General features: G+C 42.9%; 1 protein-coding gene across 3 annotated transcripts in view; it reads left to right on the top strand.

Moving 5' to 3' along the window:
- Positions 1-27,411, top strand: part of LRIG1 (leucine rich repeats and immunoglobulin like domains 1) — a 128,281-nt gene that overhangs the window by 41,641 nt on the left and 59,229 nt on the right. For all 3 annotated transcript variants that reach the window (XR_014712343.1, XM_084633462.1, XM_084633461.1), the window contains exons 2-3: positions 12,321-12,392; positions 18,130-18,204. Coding sequence is in view for 2 of the 3 variants with exons in the window: in XM_084633462.1 (XP_084489588.1) it covers positions 12,321-12,392; positions 18,130-18,204 (147 nt within the window). In the remaining variant the exon portion in view is untranslated. The remainder of the gene's footprint in view (positions 1-12,320; positions 12,393-18,129; positions 18,205-27,411) is intronic.

Here is a 27,411-nt window from a genome sequence, read left to right as displayed (position 1 = left end):
CCTTGTCCTCACTTGAATTTAATCAGTGACTATTCATGCCCCATGGTATTAGTTTGCAGTCTAGATGCTGCTTGTAGGACAGCCCTCCCAAAGTGAAAGGGGCATATTTTCGCAGCTCCTGTTGATAAATCAAGAATACCTCACATCTCAGGTTGGTGCAGTCTCCTTCCAAAGGAGCCCATGAGATGTAAAACGGTGCTTATTATGACCAACTTCCCCCCGTCTTTATTGAAGGTGGGATCAGAAAAGCAGATGGAGAATTTGTCATTTACTTGATTGGTTTAATGTTGCAAACTTGCTCTTAGTTTTTTTGTTTTTGGCCAACTTAAAAGCACCTGGAGTGGGCCGTGAATGTTATAAACCCTTTCCACAGCTTCCTACGTGCTGGGAGACTGTAGATGCTCCAGCGGTGGCACTTGTTAACTACACCCTGGAAGTTGGACTCCGTGACCCATTTATTAGATGCATGTTTCTGACAAATAAACGGAGGTGTGGAATGCGGGGAAAGCTTTAGTTAAACATTCTGAAGCTACCAGAAATGCTTGGGCTTTATTGACATTATGAAAGCATTTGAATCCCTGGGAAGTGCAGGACACATCATTTTCTAGCAGTAGGCTTATTTTAAAATATGGCTGTTGGAAGTTAGTGAAGGGCTGCAGACCTGAGATGTTATCTGAAACCATAGAACAGTGAACAGGGAGTTCTGAACTCTCCCCATCTGCACTCGACCAATAATCCTGCAGCTGGATTTTGGAAAGGTTGTGATACAAGCTTTGGGTTCTCTGCAATTGAACTTATCGTTATTGATTCCTCCAACCCCCTGCACATCCAAAAAACCAAAAGGTTTAAGATCGTTTATCAATGAGCAGCCATGGAGTTGCACAATTTTACAGATGAAAATATTTGCTTTGCTGGAGTGCAGAGTTTTAACTTGTAGTTCAGTAAATCATATTTAATGTTGATTTATCAGTGCCGCTTCTGTATTAAATATTGGTTAATGGAGGTTTAGCAATTATGCTAAAAGACAGACAAGTACAGTATATTACATTGTTCTTAATCCTCAATAAATTGAGTTAGTATGTTAAATACACAGTGGGGATCCTTAACTGAAAATGTTGCTAGAAAAGTCTTCCTTCACCTTGATCCATGTAAGAAGCATGCCAGTGGAACTAGGACTAATTTATGTAATATAATTAAAAAAACCCAAGACACCAAACTGCACATTTTGCCTTCAAGAGGTAGAATATTCTTACAGAAATCTCTCTGGGGAGGAAAAAAAAATCTCTTGTCTGGTCACCATGACAAGTTTGTGTATATATGGCAAGCAAGTTTTGGTTTTAGGACATGCCTTGTTTTGGTAATTAAAATGCCACTTAGTGTCACAAAACAACAAATACAGAGCATTCCATATAGGCACAGAGGGTAGATAAAAGATGGTTTCAACTTCATTTGTGGATTAAAAAAATGCTCCTCCTCCCATTTTCGTTTCCCATCTCCCAGCTAGTCATGCATGGCAAAACCATAAAATGATTTTATTTAAGTGTTCTCCCCTTCTTAAATTAGTTTTGCTCTGGGTGCAGTTCTTGCCAGTGGTGGTTCAGTGTATTCTTAGAGAGCGATAGACTCTCTATTTCCTTTACGCAGTGCAGATTAAGAGAACCAGCAATTTTTCACTTTATTTGCTACAAGTAAGCAATTGTCTGGTGTCACCAGGGTAATATTTCCCCCGTGCTGTTCAAAGCTGCCTTGGACTACACTGTCATTTGTGGAATGGAGCGTGCATTCCTAATAGGATGTCTTATAGCTGCAGTAACTGCAGAGGCTGCTGTTATTTTGTTAGAAGTGGAGAAAGCTTTGCTGAATACATTGTCATGCCTCCTTCACTCTCTGCAGTGTTTCTCTTCACTTGTGCTATAGGCCCAGATCCCTGCTGGACTAAAATACAGGGAAAGGCCACTCATATCACCAGAAGGTAAATTTCCTAAGTTTCAGCAGAGCACTGTAATCTAATGGTTATAGAAGGGGAACCAGGTGGCCAGACTTCTGTTCCTGGCTCTGCCACTGACCTGCTTGTCAAATCGCTTAACGTCTCTATACCTCAGGGTTTGTCTATACTTGAAACACTACAGCGACTCTGCTGTAGCACTGTAGTGTGGACGCTGCCTGTTCCCCCCGTTAGTGTAGGTACGCCACCTCTCCAAGTGGTGGTCGCCAGGTCAGTGGAAGAATTCAGTGCTGTCTACTCTGGGGGGTTAGGTTAGTTTAACTGCACCACTCGGGGGTGGGTTTTTCACACTCCTAAGTGATGTAGCTGAGTTGACCTAACCTTTTAATGTAGACCAGGCCTCAGTTTTCTCATTTGGAGCTTGATTCTACTCCCATTCGAAATGAATGACACAACTCCCATTGCTGTCAATGGAATAAGATCGAGCCTTTGTGAAATAAGAATATATTCATCTCTCTCATTGGAAAGTTGAAATTCAGGGTATGTCTACACTCACTGCAGCTGTAGCAGAGACACTTACTACCGTGATGGAAAGAGTTTTCCTGTTGCTGTAGCAAATCCATCTCTCTGAGAGGCAGTAGTTAGGTCACTGGAAGAATTCTTCTGCCCACCTAGCAGGGTTATGCTGGAGCTTAGGTCAGCTTAATTATATCACATAGGATGTGAATTTTTTCACGGCCCTGAGCAATGTTAATTAAGCCAACCTAATTCTGTAGTGTAGATGTTTGTAAACCTCGGAGATCCTCAGAAACTTTGCACATAGATTGAAACTTATTTTTATGTTAATGCTAATTCTTTTAAAAAGAAATTTCCTTAAAATGCTTGGGGAATCACTTAATGGGACACTTCTAAAAATAATATCCGTGAAAACAATCCATACTAGTTTGCTTAAGACTGTTGAAACTGAAGGAATTTCGAGATCTTGAGTTCTATACAAATGTGTTTTTACATACTCTAACAGGGCCTAAAATAACCGGATGCTGTACTTTTAAAGAAACAAAGTGACATCTAAGAACTTGGTTTTCTTAGGTTTAGAAGCACCAACTGTAGTTTGATATTATTTAGCAAAAGGGTTTTTTGTCTTTGTAAGTCACTGAACATTTTATTTTCCCCTTCTCTCTGGGAGAATTGATAGGTTTTAGATTCTTTAAAATTTCCAGCCTGCCTCAAGCATTGTGCAAGTTGATCACACAGTTCTGGTGATTGCTTATTGGATTTGCATGCACCAATGTCTTTGCATGCCAAATATGTGCTGTCCTTCTCTTGTGGGTGAAAACAGTTGCACATGCAAAGTGGCAGGGGAAAAACTCAGCCCAAGACTTGTCCCCTAAAGTTGCTTAAATAAGCTGAAGATATTTCATAATTTCTTAAATTGTGAATATCAACTGTGTGTTGTTATATTGTAGTACAGTACATTGGATTCCAGCTGTATTTTTTAATTAGAATTTGAAGATTTTTATTAATAACGGAATATAACTGCAACAGGTATTGCTTCTTTGGTAATCATTCTACGTTAATTTCCGTTAATCAGTATTATTGTTAGTCATTGCTTAGAAAGATTCACAGTGCACTTGTTTGGTAGCTGGATGGCTTCTTATGGTTTGTCTTCACTGAAAGGTTAACTCATGATTATAACTCAAGCATTGCCCTTAAGTTGACTCACAAAAACCTTCATTCAGGTGTGGTGCATTTAAGTCTAGTTGGTGCATTTAAGCTGCTGTTAAGTCGAGTTGGCCGGCATGAGGGAAGGTATAGGCTAATGCTCAAGTGAACACAACTTGTCAGCTGCTATATTGAATGCTCTGAGTTGTGGATGCAGGTTAATGCCACTCAGATGCTGCTGGACTTCCAATGTCTTCCCACAATTCCCCAGCTGTTGCCACTCCTCCATCTCTAGGTACAGCTGGCGTGCTCTTAGCAAAGCATATTGTGCTTGTCATGGCAACAAGCTACTGCTGACCTACTTGTCCCCGCTTCACCTGCTCTGTATCAGCCTCTTTTTTTTTTTCCGAAATGAGGGTCACATGGATTGTGCTAATGTCAGTGTTTGGCACAGACCAATTTGAATGGAGTGTTGCCAGGCTAACCCCACTTCCAGCCACGTACCCAGAAAGGGCAGGCAAACTTTGACTGGAAACCCTTTGGGGCAGGGACTATCTTTTTGTGTGTTTCTACAGTGCCCATCACAGTGGGGTCTTGATGTATGACCAGGGCTCCTAGGCTCTACCTTCATACAGTAATTAATAATTCCCTCATAATACACTGCAAAATAATTCATGGAGTGGCTCAATTTACTGCAGTGCTAAGAACCAGAGGAAGGATGGCAGCTCGAATGCTGTTTTGCATGGTGACTGTTCTTACTCAAGGAAGGCTAACATGAAGGAAATAACTTGAGTGCAGACCAGTTAACTCTGCTGCATAGATAAACCCTTAGTATTTTTCCTTCCTGAATAGAGTTTAAAGACTATTATGTAACAAGCCTGATTTTTAGAACAGTGACTTTTCAGAGCTGACCTGGCTTACAAAATGCTTAATGTGGATCAAAATACATCAAGATGACATGCTTTGTATAGTAATGCTTATTTATATGAACACAGGAGAATATAGACCCTTGGAAGTGATACGATTCATCTACACAGTGTATTTTATTTTAATGCATGGGTCTGGGACTTGGCTTGACAGAGGCCATTTGGAAGATTGAAAAACTTAGTTACCATTGAAAAGTCGATAAAGAAAAACTGCTATATATATATATACACATGACTGTGGAAATTACAACTTTTGAAGGAGCTTGACTTATTTTATCCTTGAAAATGAGATGCATAAGGTTGTAATGTAATGATTATTTTAAAAGTTTAGAAGATAGGAATTTCCAGAATGGGTTGGACCAGTGGTCCATATGTTCCAATATCCTTGTTCTGACAGTACAAGACACTTAATCTCTGCTGCAGAAAGCAGTTAAGGAATAACCTGCCCAGTGGGAAAAAGTTCTTCCTAACCCTCATTTTGTGGAGGATGGCTTGTGTGGCTCCCCTGAGTTACCACTATCTCTAGACACAGATTGGTAAATCTGGTTCAGTTGCAAATCGTCCCATGAAGTGCTGCTGTCAGGATCTGCATGAGTTACAACAGCCTCTAGGCTGCTCTAATTTATAGCAGGGGAGCAAACTGGGTGCTTGGCTTGCCTGGGTTGGGGGGGAGGCACAAAAGTGGTCTAAAGCTAAATTTGAAAAACCCTCCACCCCGCAGTACACCTCCAAGATATTCTTAGGCCATATCAGCTGTTGACATTTTTGGGGGGCTGGAAAAAGTATTGTTACCTCTCATTATCCCTGCTAGATGGGTAGTAAGTTGAACTTTGAATTTCTCCAGTGAAGGGGATTCCACAGCCTTTTCTGGAATTTGTGAACTGGTTTAAATTCAAGCAGGCTCTGTTCTACAGTTGCTTGTCTTCAGAAACAGGAACATGTTTCCCCCCCCCCCCCCCATATCCCTCCCCCAAGTAAATCTGCTTCTTTTCCAACCAAGTGTGTGCTGTGAGGTAAAGCATCTGCAAACATTTGGGAATGGGCGGGTGTCTGTTCAATATACTGTGGACTAGGCAGCTATCTTTCAACAGATTAGCAAGAGGAATTTCTATTGCAGGGCTCAATTGTTCAAGGCTCTCCGCTCCTTTTGTGCGTGAACAGTGAAAAGTTGTGTTATGACAACGGTTGACAAAATGTTTAATGAAAGCCGCAGCTGGCAGTAACAAGAGTTCCCAGACATTCTCCCTTCCTCTCCTGCCTGTCACTGCAAGGTGCAGATACAGTTTGGACACAGTGTTCTTCACTGACAGATAAATGGCTTTGACTTACGGATCTGAAACTCACTGCACTGAGCAAAATTCTGCTGCCGCTGTGGATTGCACAGGCTGGAAATCATTTGTGTGTTTATTCATTTGTCTGGCAAACAAGCCAATAATTTTTGTTTTGAAAGGAAGGGTTGTTTTTTGCTTTTTGTTTTTGTTTTGGTTTGTACATGTAAGCAGTGTGAACAAAGCACACTATGAATGCGGCTGCATTAGCTCCTTGATTGCCCCTTGGGATGTGTGGAAAGAGAATTTTATATAGCATTCTCCGGCTGAGAAAAGTCATGCAGCTCCTTGGCATTTGGTCTCCCTTTAAAGGAGGCGTTCATTGGTAAAACTGACTTTGGATGTGCAGCATTATGGCACCTAAAGAGCATGGGGGGAGGTTGAGAATTAGGATGTGCACCTGATTATTTAGCCAGGATTCCTCGCCCCAACTCAAATATACACTGCCATCTTCTTAATCATGTTTACTAAGTTCAGTGGCCCGCAGTGCCATTTTACAGTCTCATATAAAGGCAAACACTACTGGATGGTTCAAAGACGACAATGGACAAATACACATAGAAGGGCCCCTCCTGCATCAATTGAACATAGTCTCAATTCTTGATCATGCCTACTTTAGTGACAGGTATGGACAAAGTTTACATACCAGCACATCGCTGGATTAGCCGATCAAAGGAAGAAAAGAAGAATTTGTAATAGTTAAATCTAAAGCATAACATGGTTGCAGAGTACTGCACAACGTATAAAGCCAAACTAGCTTTAAAAAAAACAAACAAAAAACTCAGGTTGATAAGAATCCTCTTTCAATTCCAACAGGAGACTGTCATCCACAAGCTGAATTGTAGTAGCAACCCACTGGCTAATCACACTGGCTGAACTCATTCTCCAGACAATATTCTGGAGTTTGTGGTCACTGGGTTCTGGCTTCTTGGGGATACATGAAATGATGTAACTGAAGATGATATTCACATAAGGCTACTTTGTTGCAGCTTCAGAGCTCACAGGTAGCTTGGCTAGTACTTTAGGGGCATGCTGGGTGCAGATTTTTTTGTAATAAGAAATTTTAAAACATATGGCAGAAGTATTTGCCCAACCCAAGAGCCATTTAGTTATTGTATGGTTCAGGCACGGCATTAGACAAAGGAATTCCTCATGAAAAACAAACGGCTTGCTCGCTCTCAGCTGTGGTATATTAGAAACTTGATCATTTATACTAATTGGAGAACCGTTTCTCTGGTACGTCTTTCCAGTGTTTCTGATCCTGGCACCCCTATGCCACTCATCTTCTCCTGCTGCTCTGTGTGAAGTTGATTTGGAGAGGATCAAAGCCAATGGTGAATTAACAAACAGTAGCCATGGCTTTTTGTATTTTTTTTTTTTACATTTAAACTAGTCTTTAGACTGCACAGAACATTCTCTTCCTTGTCCTTTATTTGCATTCCAGTAGCACCTAGAAGCTTCCTACCAAGATTAGAGCCTCATTGCGCTAGGCACTCACTGTACAAAATGAGACAGTCCCTACCTCAATTTTATTTACAAGACAAGCAAAGGGTGGCAGAGGGAACAGAAGCAGGGAGGAGAAACGGCTTGGTTACACAGCAGGACAGAGCCAAGAACAGAACCCAGGTGTCCTGACTCCTAATGTAGTACCCCTACCTACTGAATCATACTACGTTTCTTTAGCATTTGCATGTTCTGACCGAAGTGCCATAGACTGTGTATCAAGGAGCTGAATTCTGGAATAAACCCCCCTTGGGCTATTGGAGCTGCAGACTAGAAAGTCTCTGGCATCTTAACGTAAATTAAAACAGTGATGATCTTGCTGAAATACAGCTTATGAAAATGACTAGTACAATTGGAACAGGAGCTCCTGTGCTATTCGGTTTAATATATTCCATTTATTTTACGCTGACCCCATATTTTCAATGTTTGATGGGCTGCAGATTTCTGTATTGATAATGCAGGACTGCACCGAATAGATGAGGTCAGCAGGAAGCGTGAGGTTTGGGTAGGTGCGGTAGGGTGAGTTGAGACTTAAGCACCTAGGCAGGCATGCAAAGGAGGGATAATCGGACATTATGATTAACTGAATGTTTCTGCCACTGTCCAGCAGTGAAATAGTTAACGAAGTTGACATATAAATTGTCCTGTAGATTTCAAAATTTGGCAGCCTAAAGTAATGAACAGGGATGGTTCACATGTATTGTTTCAGGATGTCTGGAGACTCAAGAAGATAGCACTGCATTGATTTACACTTGGTTCCTGTTTTTCAGATTGTATTTCATACCCCGTGAAAACCAAACAAACAAACTCCCTCCCCAACAAATTTAGATATTGGTGCCAAATTCTGGAGCGAGGGGTGGAGTCGGTAAATTCCATGGTTCTGGTTGGAATAGGCAAAATACTATCATGACACACGAAGAGCCAGATACTTGTGTGATGGCTCTGAGAGTCTTCAGATCTCTGGAACCATATCAACAATATAAAAAATTACCTTTAGTCACCGTAACCTGTGAGCAAGAGAAGCTTTAACCTGCTGAGATCTTTGCTTTCATGTCATCATGCTTAAGTGTTTGAAGCACTGATCGAGACAGCAGAAGCTCCTTCCCTTCCCAGGTGTGCAGTGTATCTGAGTTTTTAAAGGCCAGTATACCCACAGGGGAGAGATATTTTGCATTCACGACTAAAGACTAAAATGTTGTGATCACATAGTTCAGAATTATCCTTCAACCATTGTTCGGAAAACAAAGTGTGTCACATAGTGAAGATGATGTTTCAGCTAAACAAGAAAGCCCCCGCCTTTCCCATGTGATATTCGTCTGTAATGTTTTCTGCTGCTTTCCTTACCTGTAACATGGAGACGATACTTTCTTGTGTCAGAGGGGTGGTTTGATGTTTGCAGAGAGCTTTGAAATCCTGGCATAGAAGGTTCATTATAAATGGAAAGTATTATAACATTAATTTTTATAGGTTTCAGAGTAACAGCCGTGTTAGTCTGTATTCGCAAAAAGAAAAGGAGTACTTGTGGCACCTTAGAGACTAACCAATTTATTAGAGCATAAGCTTTCGTGAGCTACAGCTCACTTCCTCAGATGCATATCGTGGAAACTGCAGCAGGCTTTATATATACACAGAGAATATGAAACAATACCTACTCCCACCCCACTGTCCTGCTGGTAATAGCTTATCTAAAGTGATCATCAGGTGGGCCATTTCCAGCACAAATCCAGGTTTTCTCACCCTCCACCCCCCCACACAAATTCACTCTCCTGCTGGTGATAGCCCATCCAAAGTGACAACTCTTTACACAATGTGCATGACAATCAAGTTGGGCTATTTCCTGCACAAATCCAGGTTTTCTCACATCCCCCCCACCCCCATACACACACAAATTCACTCTCCTGCTGGTAATAGCTCATCCAAACTGACCACTCCTCAAATTTTTATGATTTGGTTTCTTTGCGCAATGTGATTTTTGTAATACACAGCACACCACACCAGCATAATGGTTATAGCATGAAACTATGCTAGCTAGCTGCATTCATGAATTTAGAAGCTGCTTAGCTGCAAAAACAAGTTGATCAGAATTAGGAGGATTGCAGGCTTTGTCCCTGATTCTGTATGCTGCTTGGGTAGGGGAGCAGGGGTCTGCTCGCATGGAGCAGCTTTCAGGATTGAGCCTTAGTGCATGTGTTGACTGCAAAATTAGCCCAGCCTGTTACTCGGGTGTTGCCCCTAGCCCACCCATCCACACACATCCCTCCCACCTGAGCTTAGTGGTGCTTTCAATCTGGGCTATCTGGCCCACAGGGGTATGACTCAGAGCCCAAGTTCTACTTTCAGATGGGCTGGTGACTCACCTATTGGAATGAGGATGCAGGCTAAATAACGTCAGTGCTGATAATCTTCCAGTGCCTTCCCACCCGTCCCCTGCTCCTCCTTCCATATGCCCCAAAGGCCAGACACGTTCTCTCGCAACTCACTGGGAAGGAATCATAGAGCAGCTCAGCTTACTGCAAAGCAAAGAACCATGCAGTATGTCCCCAGAAGCCCTAGCACCGCCAGTGAAGACATGGTAATTCGACTGTGGCTTGGCAGGGTGGACGCTGACCCCTGGTCTAGACTAAGCCGGGCATGCAGACCTTGATGCTGATTATGCAGGCTATCTCTGCAGTGAAGACACACCCTTAGAAACAAATGCTTTACCACGAGTCTGTTTCAGCCCTTGGATTCTGAAGAATTGACGATAAAGCTCCATAGACCTTTTTTATCTGTATCGGTCTCTAGCTCTGCAATGTCAGATCTTCATCTGCACAAGGTCCTGTTGCTGGCCACAGAGGAAGGATGATCCAGTAGTTAGGGCACTAGCCCATGGCCAACCTGGGTTTAATTACTTGCTCTGCCACAGACTTCCTGTGTGACTGTGGGCATATCACTTAGCCTCTCTGTGCCACAGTTCTCCATCTGTACATTGGGGCTAATGGCATGTCCCTACCTCCAAGGGGGTTGTAAGGATAATATATTGGATTGTGAAGTGCTCCGATAATACAGTAATGGGGGCCATATAAATATCTAAGGTAGAAAGATATATTTTCATTTATACCAAGCCCTTTATTCTGTCAGGACAGGGTAAAGAGGTCCTTAGTGTACATTGCAATCCACCCCAAGAAGGTTTTCGCTTCGACTATGTTTCTGCTAACCCAGTGGTAGCACCAATAGGAATGTTTCCCCAAAATTCCCTAGTGTAGAACATGCCTCAGACAGCTTTCTTTTTCTGTTCCAGGCCTGTAGGATGTTCTCTGTTGTACACTCCTTTTTGGTTTGTACTCAGGGCGCAGACAAGCTCAAACCTGATTTTGCCTTGTGGTTTTTTAAAAAAAAAAAAAAAAAAAAAAAGTTGTAATATAATCTCTGGACAAATTGCACTTTAATTGTAGTTGTGCTATGAATATGGACTTGGCTTTCAAATGTTACTCTTGGTTTAAACTGTAGTTTGACTTTTATTTAGATAAACGTCATTGAGTTCATTGTGAAATGGATATCTGCGCTAGGCTAGTATTGATTTAAAGGTCTCCTGAGTCTTTTAAAAGACAGTAGGCGCGTAAAGGACAGCATATTTTGTTAAAATAGATGCTTATATGATATTTCAGACCTAGATTCTAGTGTAGCTATTAAGGATCTACACTGTGCTGTCAATAGGCATTGTCCTCTTTCACAGCAGGTATTTGCAGAAGGTTGCATGTTTCATGCTAGCCAAAGAAGACTTTCGAAGTAGTGCAACTTTTCCACGTGTGAGGGAAAAATTACACCGTTTCCAGCGAGCAATTGAGCATTCTGAGCAGCTGAATTTTGGGGGGTTTATCTAAACCTAAGCCATCAACCTTTTGGGTCAGATTCAGAGGTGGCATATGGACAGTACAAACTCCAGATCAGTGAGAGGATGTGACCTCCGTGCAGAGGAGGCAAAAGGCCTGGGTTGTAGCAGGAATAATAGCCTAAAGCAGGCTGTCAAAATGATGTAAAACTAAAGCAGGCCACTCATAATTATCTTACATCTGCGTACACTTGCTTTTTTCCCCGCTATAACCCCAGCTATCTGCCTCTTCCTTTTGTATGTTTTTACCAACACCACCTGCATCCCATTAATGAGCCCCCATTTGAGTCTCACACATTGCTAGTTGATTAGGTTTTAATCAGCATTTACTCTATCAGTAACTCCTCCTTACCTGAATTCAGGCAGGTTTTACCTGTAATGTGGGGTTTGCTGATCATGCAGATGTGGGATGAAAAATCTGAATGGAACTTGGGGAGTTGAGGGTTTCGCAAAGCTTAGTTCTTTAGAACTGGTGCTGTGTATTTGTTTTCTCACACAATGTTGTTCATTAATTATCCTAGTCTGCCCAAGGGTTATTCACTGCAGTGGCGGTGAGTGTTTGCGCAACCACATTCCCAATAATTTGGCACAATTGTGGATGAAATACATGCAACACCATATAGTGAGTTCCAGGCCAAAGTCTATGGTAAAAAGGAACCATTCAGACGTATTGATGGATGTAGCCTTGTTAGAAAATGTAGAGTACGTACTGAGAAGGATATTCGCTGATATAATTCACAGGGAAATAACCTGTTTATCTGTGATCAGTAGCTTGGTTATGAATAACCAGAAAGAAAACAGTAAACTTAAATGTATCATGTTAAGACAAATTAACTGCATATATTAATATGAATGGGGGAAAACCTAGGGAATACCTGTATATGTTCTGCTAGGAGAAACAAAGTATTCGGCTTGTTTACTCAGCAGAAAGTTTCTCTTCCCGCCCCCCCCCCCACCCGATTTCTTAAGTGCTCTTGTAAAATAGCAGATCATCTCACAATGCAATCTGGAATAATTAAGATGACCCGGTTTTGCTGAGCACAGTGACTGTAGTTTGCTGATCCCACTGTCTCTTATTTTAATAGAAACCTGAGCTACAACAAGTTGACGGAGATCGATCCTTCTGCCTTTGCCGAGCTGCCGAACCTACGGGAAGTGTAAGTATTTTTCCCAAGGCTTTTAATTGCATTTTTGCCAGGATGGCTCACGGAGGTTTCCCAAGACACCCCTTAGTTGACTTGGATCAGCAGATCGGACATGGTGTATTTTTCATACTGTACCTGTGTGCTACCTTTTTTTGTAAATCAGTCAATTAGTAGAACACAACATCTCAATTAAACTGGCATGCAGCTATTGGAAATCATTGGTGTTTGCCTCACTGTCTGCTTCATGCATGGCTCTGTGGGAGTAGCTCAGTTAACGCACCTGAGCGCACACACGACTCTTTGCTGAAAGACTATCCCTGCAGCAAGGCAGAACAGACTGAGCTGTGACATCTGATGCCAGCCTAACCCAAATCTCCCAGGAAACAAAGGTGTAGTGTAATGGACAAGAAAGCACTTAACTCTGTCTCTTCCTGCCACTGGAGTTTGTATTGCTTTTGGAACCAGTACAAATTTTGTTTGCAGTCTGCTTTGAGAACCTAAACGATGGGTTTTGTTTCATGTTTTTTGGGGGGGCTGGAGAAGGACAGAGTACTAGTAAAAGAGATCCCCTCATCACAGATGATATTATTAGAAGGAATTTCAACCCTGGACTTGCAAGGCTCTCATAACTCTGATCTCTGTAAACATTCACTGGTTAATGCCCACGCTGCTGCTCTGATTGTCAGATGCTAATAGCACTTCCATGAGCCCTGACTTGAGGTAGTGAAAAATGAAAGTGACTCAGTGTCTTCAGTGGTGGGTTGAGGTAATGGTCTTTCATTAGAATGTTAAATTACTGGCATGCTTGAGGTTTGGTTTCTGTTGGAAAAGCTTCTGATGCCCCCTGGGAAGCTGAGGAAACATTTCCTTTTAGAAATGCCACTGTAGGTATTGTGTGTTTCTTCTTGTCCTTCATCCCTTTTCATTAAGCATTGGCTCTTGTGCCCAATCCTGACTTCCTCAGGTGGGCAAAACCAATTTACATCAGCTGGAGTCTTGTCTAACTGATGCCTGCAGGATTGGACCCTACAGATGAACCTGCTACTTCTCCTCCTGCCTAATCTTCTGTGGCCCTCCTGATTACAGAGCAGTCAGTTGGTTATTAAGTAACAGGTTCATGATCTTAGAAGGAGCTGGAGTGCTCTGAGACAAGCATGATTATTTATAAGAGCAACAATGAGTAAAAGGGAGAGATATAGACCAGCAGAAATGGTTTCTGTATAATGCATCTTCCAAGTTCATTAAACTCTGGAAAGCCTTAAATTGCTCAGGGTGTAGAGAATAGAACCACAGAGCCAGTCCCACTAGTCTTGTGTCACTGAATGTTACCCTAACACGACAGTGGCTTGGTGGTGGTTTTATACGTGAAAGTACCTGAAGGCCTATGACCTCAGGGGCTAGCTGGGCGTGTGAAGATTGGAAGCTTGGTACCTCAATTCTTATTGCTTATATTGTACCCAGTGAGGATGGGGCTCCATTGCACTAGGCGTTGTACCAATACAGAGTAAGGGCTTGTCTACACTACCCGATCCGGAAGGTATAGATGCGATAAATCGACTGCTGAGCGCTCTCCCGTTGATTCCGGTACTCCACCAGAACGAAAAGCATAAGCGGAGTCTATGGGAGAGCATCAGCTGTCAACTTACCGCAGTGAAGACACCATGGTAAGTAGATCTAAGTACGTCAACTTCAGCTATGCTATTCACGTAGCTGAAGTTGCATATCTTAGATTGACCCCGCGCGGTAGTGTAGACAAGCCCTAAGAGATTCTCTGCCCTGAAGAGTTTACCACCCAGAAGGGGGAAAGGGATACAGCGCACAAGCAAAGTAAAGGAAGACCCTTCTCAAGCCTCAGCCCATCAATAACTGGTCTCTCAGTGAATCAAGACGAGAATTGAGATCTGGGAGCATTACCTCTGATTGAGCCACTTTACTGGGATAGACATAAAGGGGTGTTGCCAAATTAAAAATCACACTGAAGTGAGAGAACTGTTGTTACATATTGTTGTTACAAGCCAGTCAGTGCTACAACAGGAGGGCGACAATTGAAACACATTGGAGGAAAATGGGCTAGAGTCTCAATTACATTAAAGCTCCTTTACACCCCTGTGGCAATTTAAAGGGATCCTACAACGGATGTAAATGGGAATTAAGCCCAAATTATGTAAAGTATGTTCATGTGTGTGCCTGTGCACACACAATGTAAATTTTATTTCCAGTTTATTTTGTGTATTTGACTGCACTTTGCAGCTAGTCACTGTAGAATTGGTCAGTTACTTTTCCCGTTTTGTGTTTTGCCAGCTTTGCTCACCGCCACAGGGGAGAGAGACTTTTTTTTTTTTTTTTAGATAGAGAAAAACTTATTGTAAAACCACACAGTTTGAAAGGGGGAACTCAGGAGGCAGGTGAAGTACCTGAAAACGTCCTCAAAAACAACAAGGAGTCCGGTGGCACCTTAAAGACTAACAGATTTATTTGGGCATAAGCTTTCGTGGGTGTAAAAACCACTTCTTCAGGTGCATGGAGTGAAAATTACAGATGCAGGCATTATATAATGACACATGAAGAGAAGGGAGTTACCTCACAAGTGGAGAACCAGTGTTGACAGGGCCAATTCAATCAGTGTGGATGTAGTCCACTCCCAATAATAGATGAGGAAAGCTTCCTGTAACTCTTTTTAAGTGACCAGATTTCTAGTTGGGTTTGTCCTTTACAATACACACAAACACACCAAACCGAACTCACCAGTGTGATTTTTATAGTGGCATGGTGACGACTGTATTGCCTTCCCACCCCCTGGTACTTTTGAAGATTTTAGGAGAATGTTAACATCTCTTTTGTTTAATGGTCAAACAAGGTGGACCCCGCTTACAGTGCATTTTGAAACAGGTAACCTCCATTGGGGGCGGGGGGGGGGTGTTTATAGGCAATGACTTCACTATGCATTGGTTTGGTTATGCCACAGACTTCCTATGTGACTCTGTGTGAGTTCTTGCTCTGTGCCTCAGTTCTCCACCTGTAAAATGGGAAAAAAATCTTTCCTCCTCCTCCTTCTCATATTAATATGCTATTGGCATTACCTGGAAGCCCATGTGAAATCAAATACCTTGCATAGTATATGAGAAGCCAAAAGAAAGTTCTGTGGTAGATTCACTGTGGAATTCCCCGCCCCCCCCACACACACACATTGTACAAAACCAGGATTAATTTAAATTTCCCTTATCTCTTTCGTCCTCCCATCTTGCACAAAGGATGGCACTGGTCCACTTCTCTTCTACACCTTCTGCTCATTACAAGTTGCTTTGCTCCTTGTGGCTGGCTTCTTATATTTGAGTCCAGGTCATGCGTAGTTTTGAAGCAGCTGCAAGAAAGATTTCTCCCTTCATTCCTTTGGAGGGGGATCTACCTTTTGCCTAGTAGTGTGTGGGGGGGAGTCAGGTATTTGTGTTGCATTATTATTAATTTTCAGCAAGCATCGTAAGGACCTCTCTGCGGGCTTTCGAATCAGAAAGGATTTTTTGCTAAGTGCAGCCGTGCATTGACCTCTTAAATTCACATTATAGCAGAGTCCTTCAGTCTATCCAGAGGAATAGTTTTATGAGGGGCAGGGTGGGATTGTATAAACAGGAGTCTAGAAAGATGGTAACGAGAGACCCTGTGAAATTCTGCATCATAGAGGGGGCTCCAGGACCCCAGGGGGTGTTAGTCTTGCAATGAGAGCTGCCCCTTGCTCTGTCTTGGCAGTGGCAAGGCTGTAATTGCTTCAGCATGGTCAGGGGGAAGCAAACAAGATGGCCAAGAAATTAGGTAATTTTCAAGCAGCCAGACAAGCGGCTGTTATAGTAATTAATTGACTAATTCACTGTACAAACAAGGGCTCTTTAAACTGAGGAAGAGCTGGTCACATGACACAGATCTGCTTTCACTCGGAGAAATGCTTCAAATATTAGGCTGTGGAAGAGACATTTCTGTATCCGATTGCTCAGTAGTGCAGTAGTAGCCAAACCTCCTCCTCAATTGTTGTTGGCTCTGCAGAACAGTAGCTGATGAGTAATGTTCTTCAGAAAGATTGCAGGTACCCCGATCAGAGCAAATGTTCGCTAGACATGTGACAGATGTGTAAATAGAGTTAGTGACCCATTTTGAATTATTTAAAGTTATTGTATTTAACTTTTTTTTTTTTTTTAACTGATGGGATTACGGCAACAAAATGGTGGCTTGTGGGCCTTTTTTGAACTACTTGCATGACACTTTTTTAACATACCATCATGGCTTTTTCTAGGTGTGTCTCTGCAGAGTGGCCTTGTGGACAGAGCACTGACCTAGGTTTCAGGTGACCTGACTTCTATTCCCAGCTCTGGTACTGACTTTCTGGGACACCTTAGGCATGTCACTTCCCCCTTCCTGCACCTTCAAGACCCCATCTGTGAAATCAGGATAATGATACTGACCGCCTTTGGAAAGCGTTGTGAGATCTATGGATGAAAAATGCTAGATAAGAGTTAATTGTGCTCTTCAGTTTCTAAAACAGTTGAGCCAAGCAGCCAGTGTCTTGCTTCCTGCCTGAGAGTAAGAATCAAGGTGACATGTCGGAACTCAATGTTCGTAGCAGAGATGAAGCCTACAGGTGTGGTAGGAGAGCTGGCCTGGGAGCCAGGAGATCTAGGATTAATTCCTGGCTCTGCCATGGACTACCGATGTGACCATGAACACATTACTACTCACTGCTAGGACAGCTTGTAGGACTTTGGCCTGTCTGTCTGTTCCTCCTCTTGGATGGAGCTTCTCCCATTTATCCTTGAGGCGGCTCTGGTGCTTACACCTGGTCCACACACAGTTTTTATGAATTTAACCAAACTAATTTTTTTTGTTAAAGTGGTACAGCCCCTGCTGTGGTCACAGTCCTGCTGGCAGAAAAGTGCCTTATACTATAGTTTATTCCTTAAATGTACCGGAATGAGTTATACCAGTATAATCACCAGTATAATCACCAATATAACTGCACCCAAACTAGAGAGCTATATGTAGACTAGTTTTGAACCAGTATAGTTAAAATGGTATAAAAATTGTGTGTAGACGAGCTCTTTGGGGCAGGGGCTTCTCCTACTATGCGTGTGTAGCACGGCTAGCACAGTGGGGCACGGATCACAGCTGAGGCCTATGGGTGCTTGTGCCAGACGAATAAATGCTGCTGATGGTCCTGAGGTTCCGTTCCCAGCTGTGTCACAGACTCCATCTCTCCGTGCCTCTGGTTTCCCGTCGGAAAATGCGGCTCACTGTACCTAACGCACCCTTGGTGTCACGAGGTTTAATTTCACCTGTGGCGTGCTTGTGCTCCGCCTCTCATGAAAGATGCGATAGGTGTGCATATAATTCTCCTCCCTCAAGCTTAGCTCCCACTAGCTTCCGTGGAAGCTGAGCTCGAGTGGGGGCCGTGCCATTAAGTGTCGACAGGTTGGTATGGTGTTCCACGAATGCTTTTCAGTGTGGCGGCAGCTCTTGAGTGTGTAACGGGGGGGTTAACCGGACATGCTTTTCGTAGTGACTTTTGAGATAGGAACGGCAGATTCAGCAGACACCTGAATGTGGAAACATTTGCCAAATGATCAGACTTGTAGGCGAGTTGCGCTCTTGATGACAGGTAATTAGCTGGGCGTTCATACAAAACACCTAACTCAAGCCAGATCAAGCTAGTACATACTTCATCCTGAGCTGCTTGTTTAAACAATTTAATTTCTGTTTGTTCCAGACGACTGAATAACAATGAGCTGACAGCAATTCCATCCCTGAGATCTCCTTCTTCCCACATCGTCTCCCTCTATCTGTAAGTCATTGCTCCAGCATGCCTGATCTTTTTGCTTTCAACAGTCGGTTGTCATTTACAGGGTGGCATAAAGTGTTACTGACAGAACGCAAGTTCCGGTGCCGCCAGCTTTTGGGCTTTTATGCGAGCCTCCTGATACGTGGTGGTTTTACTAAAGCCCAAACTCCTGGAGTCAGGAGAACCTCAGCTCTTATTAAAGCAAATCTCTAGCCTGAGTGATCGCAGAGAAATGCTGGAAGATGTGACCTGAGTGCACCCTAAAGGCTAAAATCCGGAAGGCAAATAAAAAGAAACCAAAATTAATTAATTAATTAATTAAAGAAATCTCAAGTGTTTAAGCCACTCATGATTTTGGGAGGCCTGACTTTTGACCATGGGGATAGCGGTAATACTGCAAGTCAGAGGGCTGTGCAGAGAACTTCCAATTCAGAGGAAGGGAAGCATTTCAGGAGTGGTAAACATCATGCAGGATAGTCACAGTCGGTAGTGAGACCAATTTTCAAATAAGGTGGAGCTTTCAGCCCCTGAGTCGCTGGAGAGAGAAGAGTGATGAGTAGGAGCATTCAGAGCAGCTGCCTTTTAATGAGCATTATGTAACTAAACTGGACTCTCATCTTCAGTTAGCAAACATTGGTATGAAAGTCTGAAATGTAACTTCTCAGGCATGGAGGTATTTCTCTCTCCCTCTAGTGATGGCTGGGATTACACATCTTAAAGGCTGTATAAAGGGAAACTTAGCCCACTGCTCAAAACCTGCTTCCTGCATTCTGAGTCAACTCTAAAATTTGCCCAGGGAGCGATCCAACCAGCTAAATCAGCAATGAACCAGCAGCATCCTTTATCAGTGCATTGTGGCTGGCCAGTAGGAACACCTTTGTGTCTTAGGCTTTAACCTTGTGTTTGCCTCACCTGTGTTTACTTTTAAAAAACGAAACAGAATCAGCAGGCAGCACGGAGGGGACTTGGCTTAAAAATGTTGTTAATCATATTGCTGCTTGAGTCCGTAGCTCTAAGTTGTGTGCTGGCAGTGAGCCCTGTGTTCTGAAGGCAAAGCACGCCTGCTGACTGCCCCGGCTCTCTTTTTAAGTTAACTCTTTCCAAGGTCAAGAAGGAGCTGTGACGCTTGACTGAGCACGGACTAGAGAGATGGTATTTTAGAAGGATTGTGTAGCTCTAACACACCCCTACTTTGTGTAAATGAAGCATGGGGTAGCTTGGGTTAGCATTGGTGTAACATTCAAAGGCCAAATGAAAATCTCGGAACGCTAGGGTGAATTAGTTCTCAGAAATATTATTTTATGGAGTCATCCAAAATAGGCAGCTGCCCTTTATCATCTCAACAGAGCCTATGGAGATGCCTCCAATTTACCAGAGGGCTTGATGGCCCAGTTCTGCTCAGCAGCACCAGTGTAAATCTAGACTAATACATTTCATGTGAAGTGGAGCTGCTCTGGATTTCGGTGGCTGTGACTGAGCAGAATTTGACACTGAGACTCTGAGCTTTGGTTGCTATTTCAGAATGTTTCCCTTCCTCCATCCTGACACCTACAGAGGAATTGCTAGACTGGAACCGTCTTAGAGTAGTGAGCCATTCTGTCTCTGAGGGTCTGTCTACACTGCAATTAAAAACACATGGCTGGCCTGTGTCAGCTGATCCAGGCTAAGGTGCTGTTTAATTGCAATGTAAATGTTGGGCTCATGCTGGAGCCTGGGCTCTGGGACCCCATGAGCGATAGCCTGAGCCTGAACTTCTACATGGCAATTAAATCGTGGCTTAGCCTGAGCACCTAAGTCAGCTGACACAGGCCAGCCCTGAGTGTTTAATTGGAGTGTAGACAAACCCCGATAAGAGATCACCCCTGTCTGCTGATTGGGGCAGGGAGGAGGGAGGGCGGAGTGAGGGCAGCTGGCTTCAGCAGTGATATTGAGCATGCTCAGTCTGTGTGAGTATGCTTCAGTACAAGCCAAGCAACAAATCTGGGGGGGCACATGACCCCGCATTCCCCCCGCCCATGCGTCGCCTCTGCCTTCATGCTTCATTAAAAGATCCGGTAATCCCTCTAATCATAGGACTAGATCAAGGGGCCTCGAGAGGTCATCTAGTTCAGTCCCCTGCACTCATGGCAGGACAATCATGGAATACCGATAGCAGAAGTTTATTCCTAACCCTGTCCGTTGGGGGGTTGGTGTCTGCCCATAGACATGAAGGTTTATCCTCACCCTCCCTTTTTTTTTTTTTTTTTTTTTTTTAACGTGGATGTTCTCATTATCCATATAGATAGCTAATGCTTTAATCTTTGAAAGTTTTTGGCCTCATTGATATCTTGTGGCCATAAATTCCACAGGTTAATTCTGTGTTGCATAAAAATAATTTCTTCCCATCAGTTGCCTTTCAATCAGTTTCATTGACTGTTCTTTGCTGTTGTATTAGGAGAGTGTAAATACAAGCACCAGATTTTATCTTCTCTGTACAATTCATTATTTTCTATTCCTGTATCATGTTCACTTTTTTTTTTTTAAAAAAAGGCGGAGAGTGGGATTCTTTATATTTTAATCTCTGTTCTCATGAAATTCTTTCTAGGCCTCTAATTCTTTATATTGGTCATCTGCGGATCTCTTCTGTTTATTGGACCAGAACTGAACAGAGGGTTTCAGGTGGGGATGGGAGATAACTTGTTATAATGGCATTATAATGTTATCAATGTTATTTCCTATCCTGTCTAAAATATCTGCTCTAGGAATTACTTTGGGGAAGTTCTGTGGCCTGCGTAATACAGGAGGTCAGTCTAAGTGATCAGTGGTTCTTTCTGGCCTTGGAATCTATGAATCTGTGATTCTGTGAGTTCTGTAAACGCCCTAAGATTTGGGCTTCTTTTTGCCTGTGCTGTATATGTAACAGATATTTTCACCGAGTTGCCCACCTTGACTCTTACAGTTAATGTAGAACCCAGCAATGAGCATGAGCAGTAGCTTTCATTGTGCATGACCTTGCATTTGTAAACACTGATGTGCGTCTCTTCCCCTTCACATTAGCTGCTATTCTGCCTTTTCCACTAGTGTCGGTACCACTAGGTGATTTTCCCTCCAGGGCCTAAGCAACTGTGAATGCTTTGAAGCAACCTTGCTCTGCTGACAAAAATTACATTTATATTACTTAAAGCAAGTGCAGAATAAAGTGAAACAAGTTGGCTCTGTTCCTGCCCTTCCATTAGGCTGTGTAAAAATATGTAAAGCAGAAGAACTTCCTCCCAGTCTCAATTCAGTTTGAGGAACTTAGCTTGAAATTGGCAGCCACATCTCTCTTTTTTGGCATGAGGTGAGTTTAGTTTTTATTTGAGATATGGTTCCTTTGAAATGTGGATACTAAGATCTAGTATTTGGGTTTAGTGCGCTTTTGCACATCCTAGGTAGGGGCAAAGCACTCTTCTGTTACCACCAGTCCTGGATCTATAGAGAGACCTTCAGCAAAATGGGTCAGCAATCACTTCTGGTTACTGGAAAAACGAGAAGGGTGCTGGCTTATACCTCAGCAGTTGTGGGTTGAAAGTTTTGCATATAAATTGCCAGCTTTCCTCAGCTGCCAAACATAAATTACTCCCAATAGTTGGAGTTACGCTGCCTCTCTGCAATAAGGATCTTATTGTTTAGTCCGCTTAGGAGAATCCTGCAGGCAATTACATTTCATTTTAAGTTTTTATCACAGGCAATAAATGATCTAAAACTATGTTTTTAAAATGACCTGTGTTGATTGACATTACTAACCGATTGATTAACCATTAGAATAGATTACCAAGGGAAGAGAGACATTCTCCATCACTTGGAATCTTTAAATGAAAGATATGCTGAAGTTCAACCACAAGTTATTGGACTTCATGGAGGAATTACTGGGTTACTGGCTGGTGTTCTGTAGGAAGTCAGACTAGATGATCGTAGTGGTCTCTTCTAGCCTTAAAATTGTAAATCTATAACTGGGAATGTTGCACAGGTCAAACCCAGAGTGAAAATTCAGAATTAAGGTGACAGGTTTCAGAGTAACAGCCGTGTTAGTCTGTATTCGCAAAAAGAAAGAGTACTTGTGGCACCTTAGAGACTAACCAATTTATTTGAGCATGAGCTTTCGTGAGCTACAGCTCACTTCATCGGATGCATACCGTGGAAACTGCAGCGGACTTTATATACACATAGAGATCATAAAACAATACCTCCTCCCACCCCACTGTCCTGCTGGTAGTAGCTTATCTAAAGTGATCATCAAGTTGGGCCATTTCCAGCACAAATCCAGGTTTTCTCACCCTCCACCCCCCCACACACAAACTCACTCTCCTGCTGGTAATAGCCCATCCAAAGTGACAACTCTCTACACAATGTGCATGATAATCAAGGTGGGCCATTTCCTGCACAAATCCAGGTTCTCTCACCCCCTCAGCCCCCTCCAAAAAACACACACACAAACTCACTATCCTGCTGGTAATAGCTCATCCAAAGTGACCACTCTCCCTACAATGTGCATGGTAATCAAGGTGGGCCATGTCCAGCACAAACCTTTATTTGTGCTGGAAATGGCCCAACTTGATGATCACTTTAGATAAGCTATTACCAGCAGGACAGTGGGGTGGGAGGAGGTATTGTTTTATGATCTCTGTGTGTATATAAAGTCTGCTGCAGTTTCCACGGTATGCATCCGATGAAGTGAGCTGTAGCTCACGAAAGCTCATGCTCAAATAAATTGGTTAGTCTCTAAAGTGCCACAAGTACTCCTTTTCTTTTTGAGAATTAAGGTGGTCATTTTGTCCTGTAAGAGAGAAACTGGATTACGCCTCAGTGTGTTGCACAGCAGCATATTCCTTCTTTTAAAGAAAAATAAATATATTCCTGTTTTTTTTAAATGTTTACAAATGTTTGAAGTGTGTTTACCTCAGAAACCTCTCAAGTAGATTGTGCATTGCATCAGTCTAAGTATTTTCCGGAAGCACATGAATGTAATATAAGAGCAATACTGCCATTCTAACAACCCTTTTGAATGGATCAAGCAGCTAATCTGTGCCTCTCTCCCTGCCTGAATTGGGGGGAGTGAGGAGGGGCGGGGACAGGAGAATATAACTACCCTTAACACTGCAACATTGCTAAGAAACTCAGAACTAAAGCAGTGGGTAAAACTGCCCATGGCCAAGAATTTATAAAAGTGACTAATGATTTTGGGTGTCTCCCAGATTTTGGTGCCTAACCCGAGATACTTTTAAAGGGGCCTGATTTCCAGAGGGCGGGTTCAGCACTTTCTGAAAATCACATTCCTCACATGTCTCGGGTTGAGCACCTGGAATCACTTGTCACCTCTGACAGTCTTGGCCTATGTACTTTGTGGCAGAACTTGAAATCATTAGAATGAACTTTGTATGTGTCTATCCCATCAGTATGTTTTCTCGAAGGACCTCATCCCAAATCTTTTATAGTTTACACAGGCTTGTTAAGTTTATCTGGTTGGTTTCTCACTTGATACAGGATGGACACCAAAAACAGCTTTTTCTTTCTGTTTTCTTCTGATGTGGACTGTTTCTGCTGGACCTGTTAGTCTTCTGCCTCAGAAAGATTTATCTAGGCTGGTACTTGGCACCTTTTAGAAATGTGAGCGTGGGTGAAAACAGGATTAGGTGGGACAGGATAAAAGGACGGAACCCCTTTTATTACCCTAGCACAGTGGTTCTCAACCTGTTTATCATTGTTGGCTGCATATGCTGCCCACAGAGTGTTACCTGGTCCACAGGTTGAGAACCACAGTGCCTCCCCACCTAATCCTCTCCACCAATCCCTATGCTCAGCGCCCTCCACCCAGAGACCCCTTCATAGAATGGGGCCAGGAGTGGAGAGTCAGGCGTGGGGCAGAGACCCCGACCCCGGACCCCACAGTGCGGGGCCGGGGCACAGCCAGGATCCAGAGCCCACTATGCGGCAGCCCACCCGCTGTCTGCCGGGACCTTGAGCCTTCTGTTTGTCTGGCAGAGTCAAGCACTGGAAAGTTATCAAATGCCTGAATTAAGATTGTCCCTTGTGTGTGTGTGTGCACTATGAAACATTATTCAATCACATAGCTTTTTTCCCCACAGGACTTCTATATCATTAATTAAATGTGTAGTTAATTAGTCTTAGGGTAGCCTTAATACTGGCATTGCCTAACTTTTGACTTTACAACCCCAAGTTTAATCATAGCATATCTCTCTTTTGTGACAAACCTGAACTTCACCAACCTATGGAGAGGGCTGTAGTTCACTGAAAACTACCCCTAAGGACCTGTGGTGTTCATGTTACCTCGTCCCCATGTGACCTGTGGTATTACATGAAAAGCTTTTATTGGCAGGATGATTCTGAAACCATGCTGCAAACCTTCAGGTGTTGCAGGCTGGTAGCAGTGATACAAATAAATCACATGCAACATATCAGTGATGCCCATAATTGTGGTGGTGAAGATAAATTGTAATATGGTTTAATTATTCATAGAACAGCCAATTCATTTGCCTTGCACTTTGAAAGTGTCGCCAAAGCAGTTCATCTCCCACAACAGCAGACATAAGGGCCTTGGTAAAGCTTTTAATAGAATAGGGTGGGTGTGGGGGGAATATCTGTGTATGAGTTACCAAATAAAGACAGCACCAGACATTAAGTGCAAACATCTGTTACATTATAACTCCAGAGCCAGAAAAGTCAGCTTTTAGGGCCAGAGTCTGATGTACGTCTGAACTAATTCTGAAATGACATTGGAGTCACTGAGTGCAGAATCTGTCCCGTAATTCCCACCACAGTTCCTAGATTTGAACGTTTGGGAGGTGATGGCAGGATGCGCTCATCAGTGTGCTCTTAGCTGTGGAATGCCCTGGCCAACGTTCTGCTGTAACCAAGTATGTTAACACTCTGGTCCCTGTGTAAGACCTTTTGCCTTAGGCTTCTACCTGATGTTTCTCTGTGTGAGATGGGTGCATGGCTGTGTGACAGAGCTAGTTTTTAGCATTGGGGTGAGTCCTTTTGATGAAGTCACGGGGCCAGGGCAAATGATAGAGAACACAGAACTCCCTGTGGACTAGATACACTGGATGTTGAGACCGATGGTCAAGAACAAAACCATTTTTGCAGTACTGTAGTGCAAAGAAAGAATAGGCAAAATTTTCCCTCAGAAACTCAAAACAGCCTAACAGAATGACCTTAGCAAATAGAAGCCCACTCATTGCCAAGGCTGAAATATCTCATGCTTATTAGCACGGAGGATGATTTTTCTGGAAAGTTCGGATTGGCTGAGAGGAAGAGTGGTCTCATGATTACAGTGCTAATCTGGGCTGAGGGAGGCCCCAAGATCAGTTCCCTCCTCTGCCACAGACTAAGTCTTGTGTGACCTGGGAAAGTCACTTAGTTCCCCCATCTGTACAGTGGGAGTAATAGTATGTGCCTACCTCACAGGGGTGTTGTGAGGTGTTCAGGTAATAGTTATGGGGGGGCCATATGAGTACACATGGATAGCCTGAAAATAAGGGCTTACACAAGTGCGGTAAATATAGTGTACTACTGTGGTAATGCCTATGGTGGTTGTAGTCATCCTCCGTTGGCTAAGAATCAAGGAGGCTCACAGATTAAATACATTAAAATAACTTTTATTTTTTCCATTGTAACTCATCTAAAACCCTAAATGTCTCGAAACAGAAGTGGGCCGTGACCTGGACCATTCAGCTGTCTGTTGACAAAAATAAAGCTGTTTGAGCGAATCTGGCCCCTCGACTTTGCTCAAAGTAAGCACGGAGGACGAGGAAACCAGAGCAAGGATTTTTTTTTGGAGCAAAAGAGTGGAAAACAGGATTAGCTGGTTCATAAAGGACACAGCAGTGCTCTACACTGTATTGACGAGTGAAGGAACATCACTCGGATTTCTCTGCTGCCAAACTGAGCATAAAACTCTTGAAAAATCAAATTGCTTTACAGGCTTATTAATGGGAAGATCAATTCATCTTAAATTGTAATTAAACAGAGCGGCCTAATAGAGGAGGGTAAACTATCTTCTGTACCATGGGCAAGATATATCTCGTAAAATAAAGCCCCGAATAAAGGAGGGCAAATAATTGGCAATTAGGATTGGTGGGGGACAAACTAGACCTATGAAATGCCCTGCTTGTTCAAGAGTGTCTCTGAGCACCAAGACAGTCACTAAGGTTCATTGTGAAAAGATTCATAGATTTGTAAGGCCAGAGGGGACCGTTATGACAGTTTGGTCTGACCTCCTGCATAACACAGGCTAGAGAATCTCACCCAATAATTTCTGCATTAAGCCCATAACTTCTGTTTGAGCTAGAGCATATCTTTTAGAAAGACGTCCGGTTTTGATTTAAAGTCTCAGAGGGACGGAGAATCCACCATGTCCCTCGATAAGCTGTTTAAATGGTTAATTACCCTTACTGCTAAAAATTGGTGTCTTTATTTCCAGTCTGAATTTGTCTGGCTTCAGCTTCCAGCCTTTGGAATTTGTTATGCCTCTCTCTGCTGGATTAAAGAACCTTTTACTATCAGAAATCTCCATCATGGATTAATTGGAAGGATATTGAAGTATATCTCCCCCCCCCACCCCCCAGCTCCTGTTCTCTGTCTGTCTCAGCTGAATACTTAAGAAAGTGGCAAAGGTTATAGTAACACCATTTTTACTGCCTGCTGCTCTGCTGTCTTGTCATACAATTTGTAAAATCAAATACTTGTTTCTAATGTCACCTAAAGTTTAGTTGGCCTTCATCCATAGGGGGTGAATATGCACTGCTGCTTTAACAGAAGTGGTGCAAGCAAGCACTGTACTATCCTGTTTGCTGGAACCAAACCTAATCACTTAATAAAATATTTCCAAAATTCTTTCATTTTATTCAGCTGTTCCGAGTACTTGATGTCACTGAGTGCCTAGCACAACGAGGTCTATGACTAGGCTATGCTAATACAAGTACTTAATAATAATTGAGGCAAATGATTCTGACACTACTTAGCTTTGCTAGGTAAGGCAAGGAAAGATGGCCTTGTGGTCTAATTCCTGGCTGTGTCACAGACTCCCAGTGGTGACTGTAGGCAAGTCATTTAATCTCCGTGCCTCAGTTTCCCTCATCTGTGGACAGGGATAACACCATTTCCCTACTTTACGGGGCTCTGTGAAGATAAATGAATTAATCTTTGCGAGATGCGTAGATACTATTGTGA

The sequence above is a fragment of the Lepidochelys olivacea genome, assembly GCF_965140295.1.
Source record: "Lepidochelys olivacea isolate rLepOli2 genome assembly, chromosome: 7".
Lineage (NCBI taxonomy): Eukaryota > Metazoa > Chordata > Testudines > Cheloniidae > Lepidochelys > Lepidochelys olivacea.
Note: the sequence above shows the minus strand (reverse complement) of the source record. Positions and strands in the feature narration are given on the sequence as shown.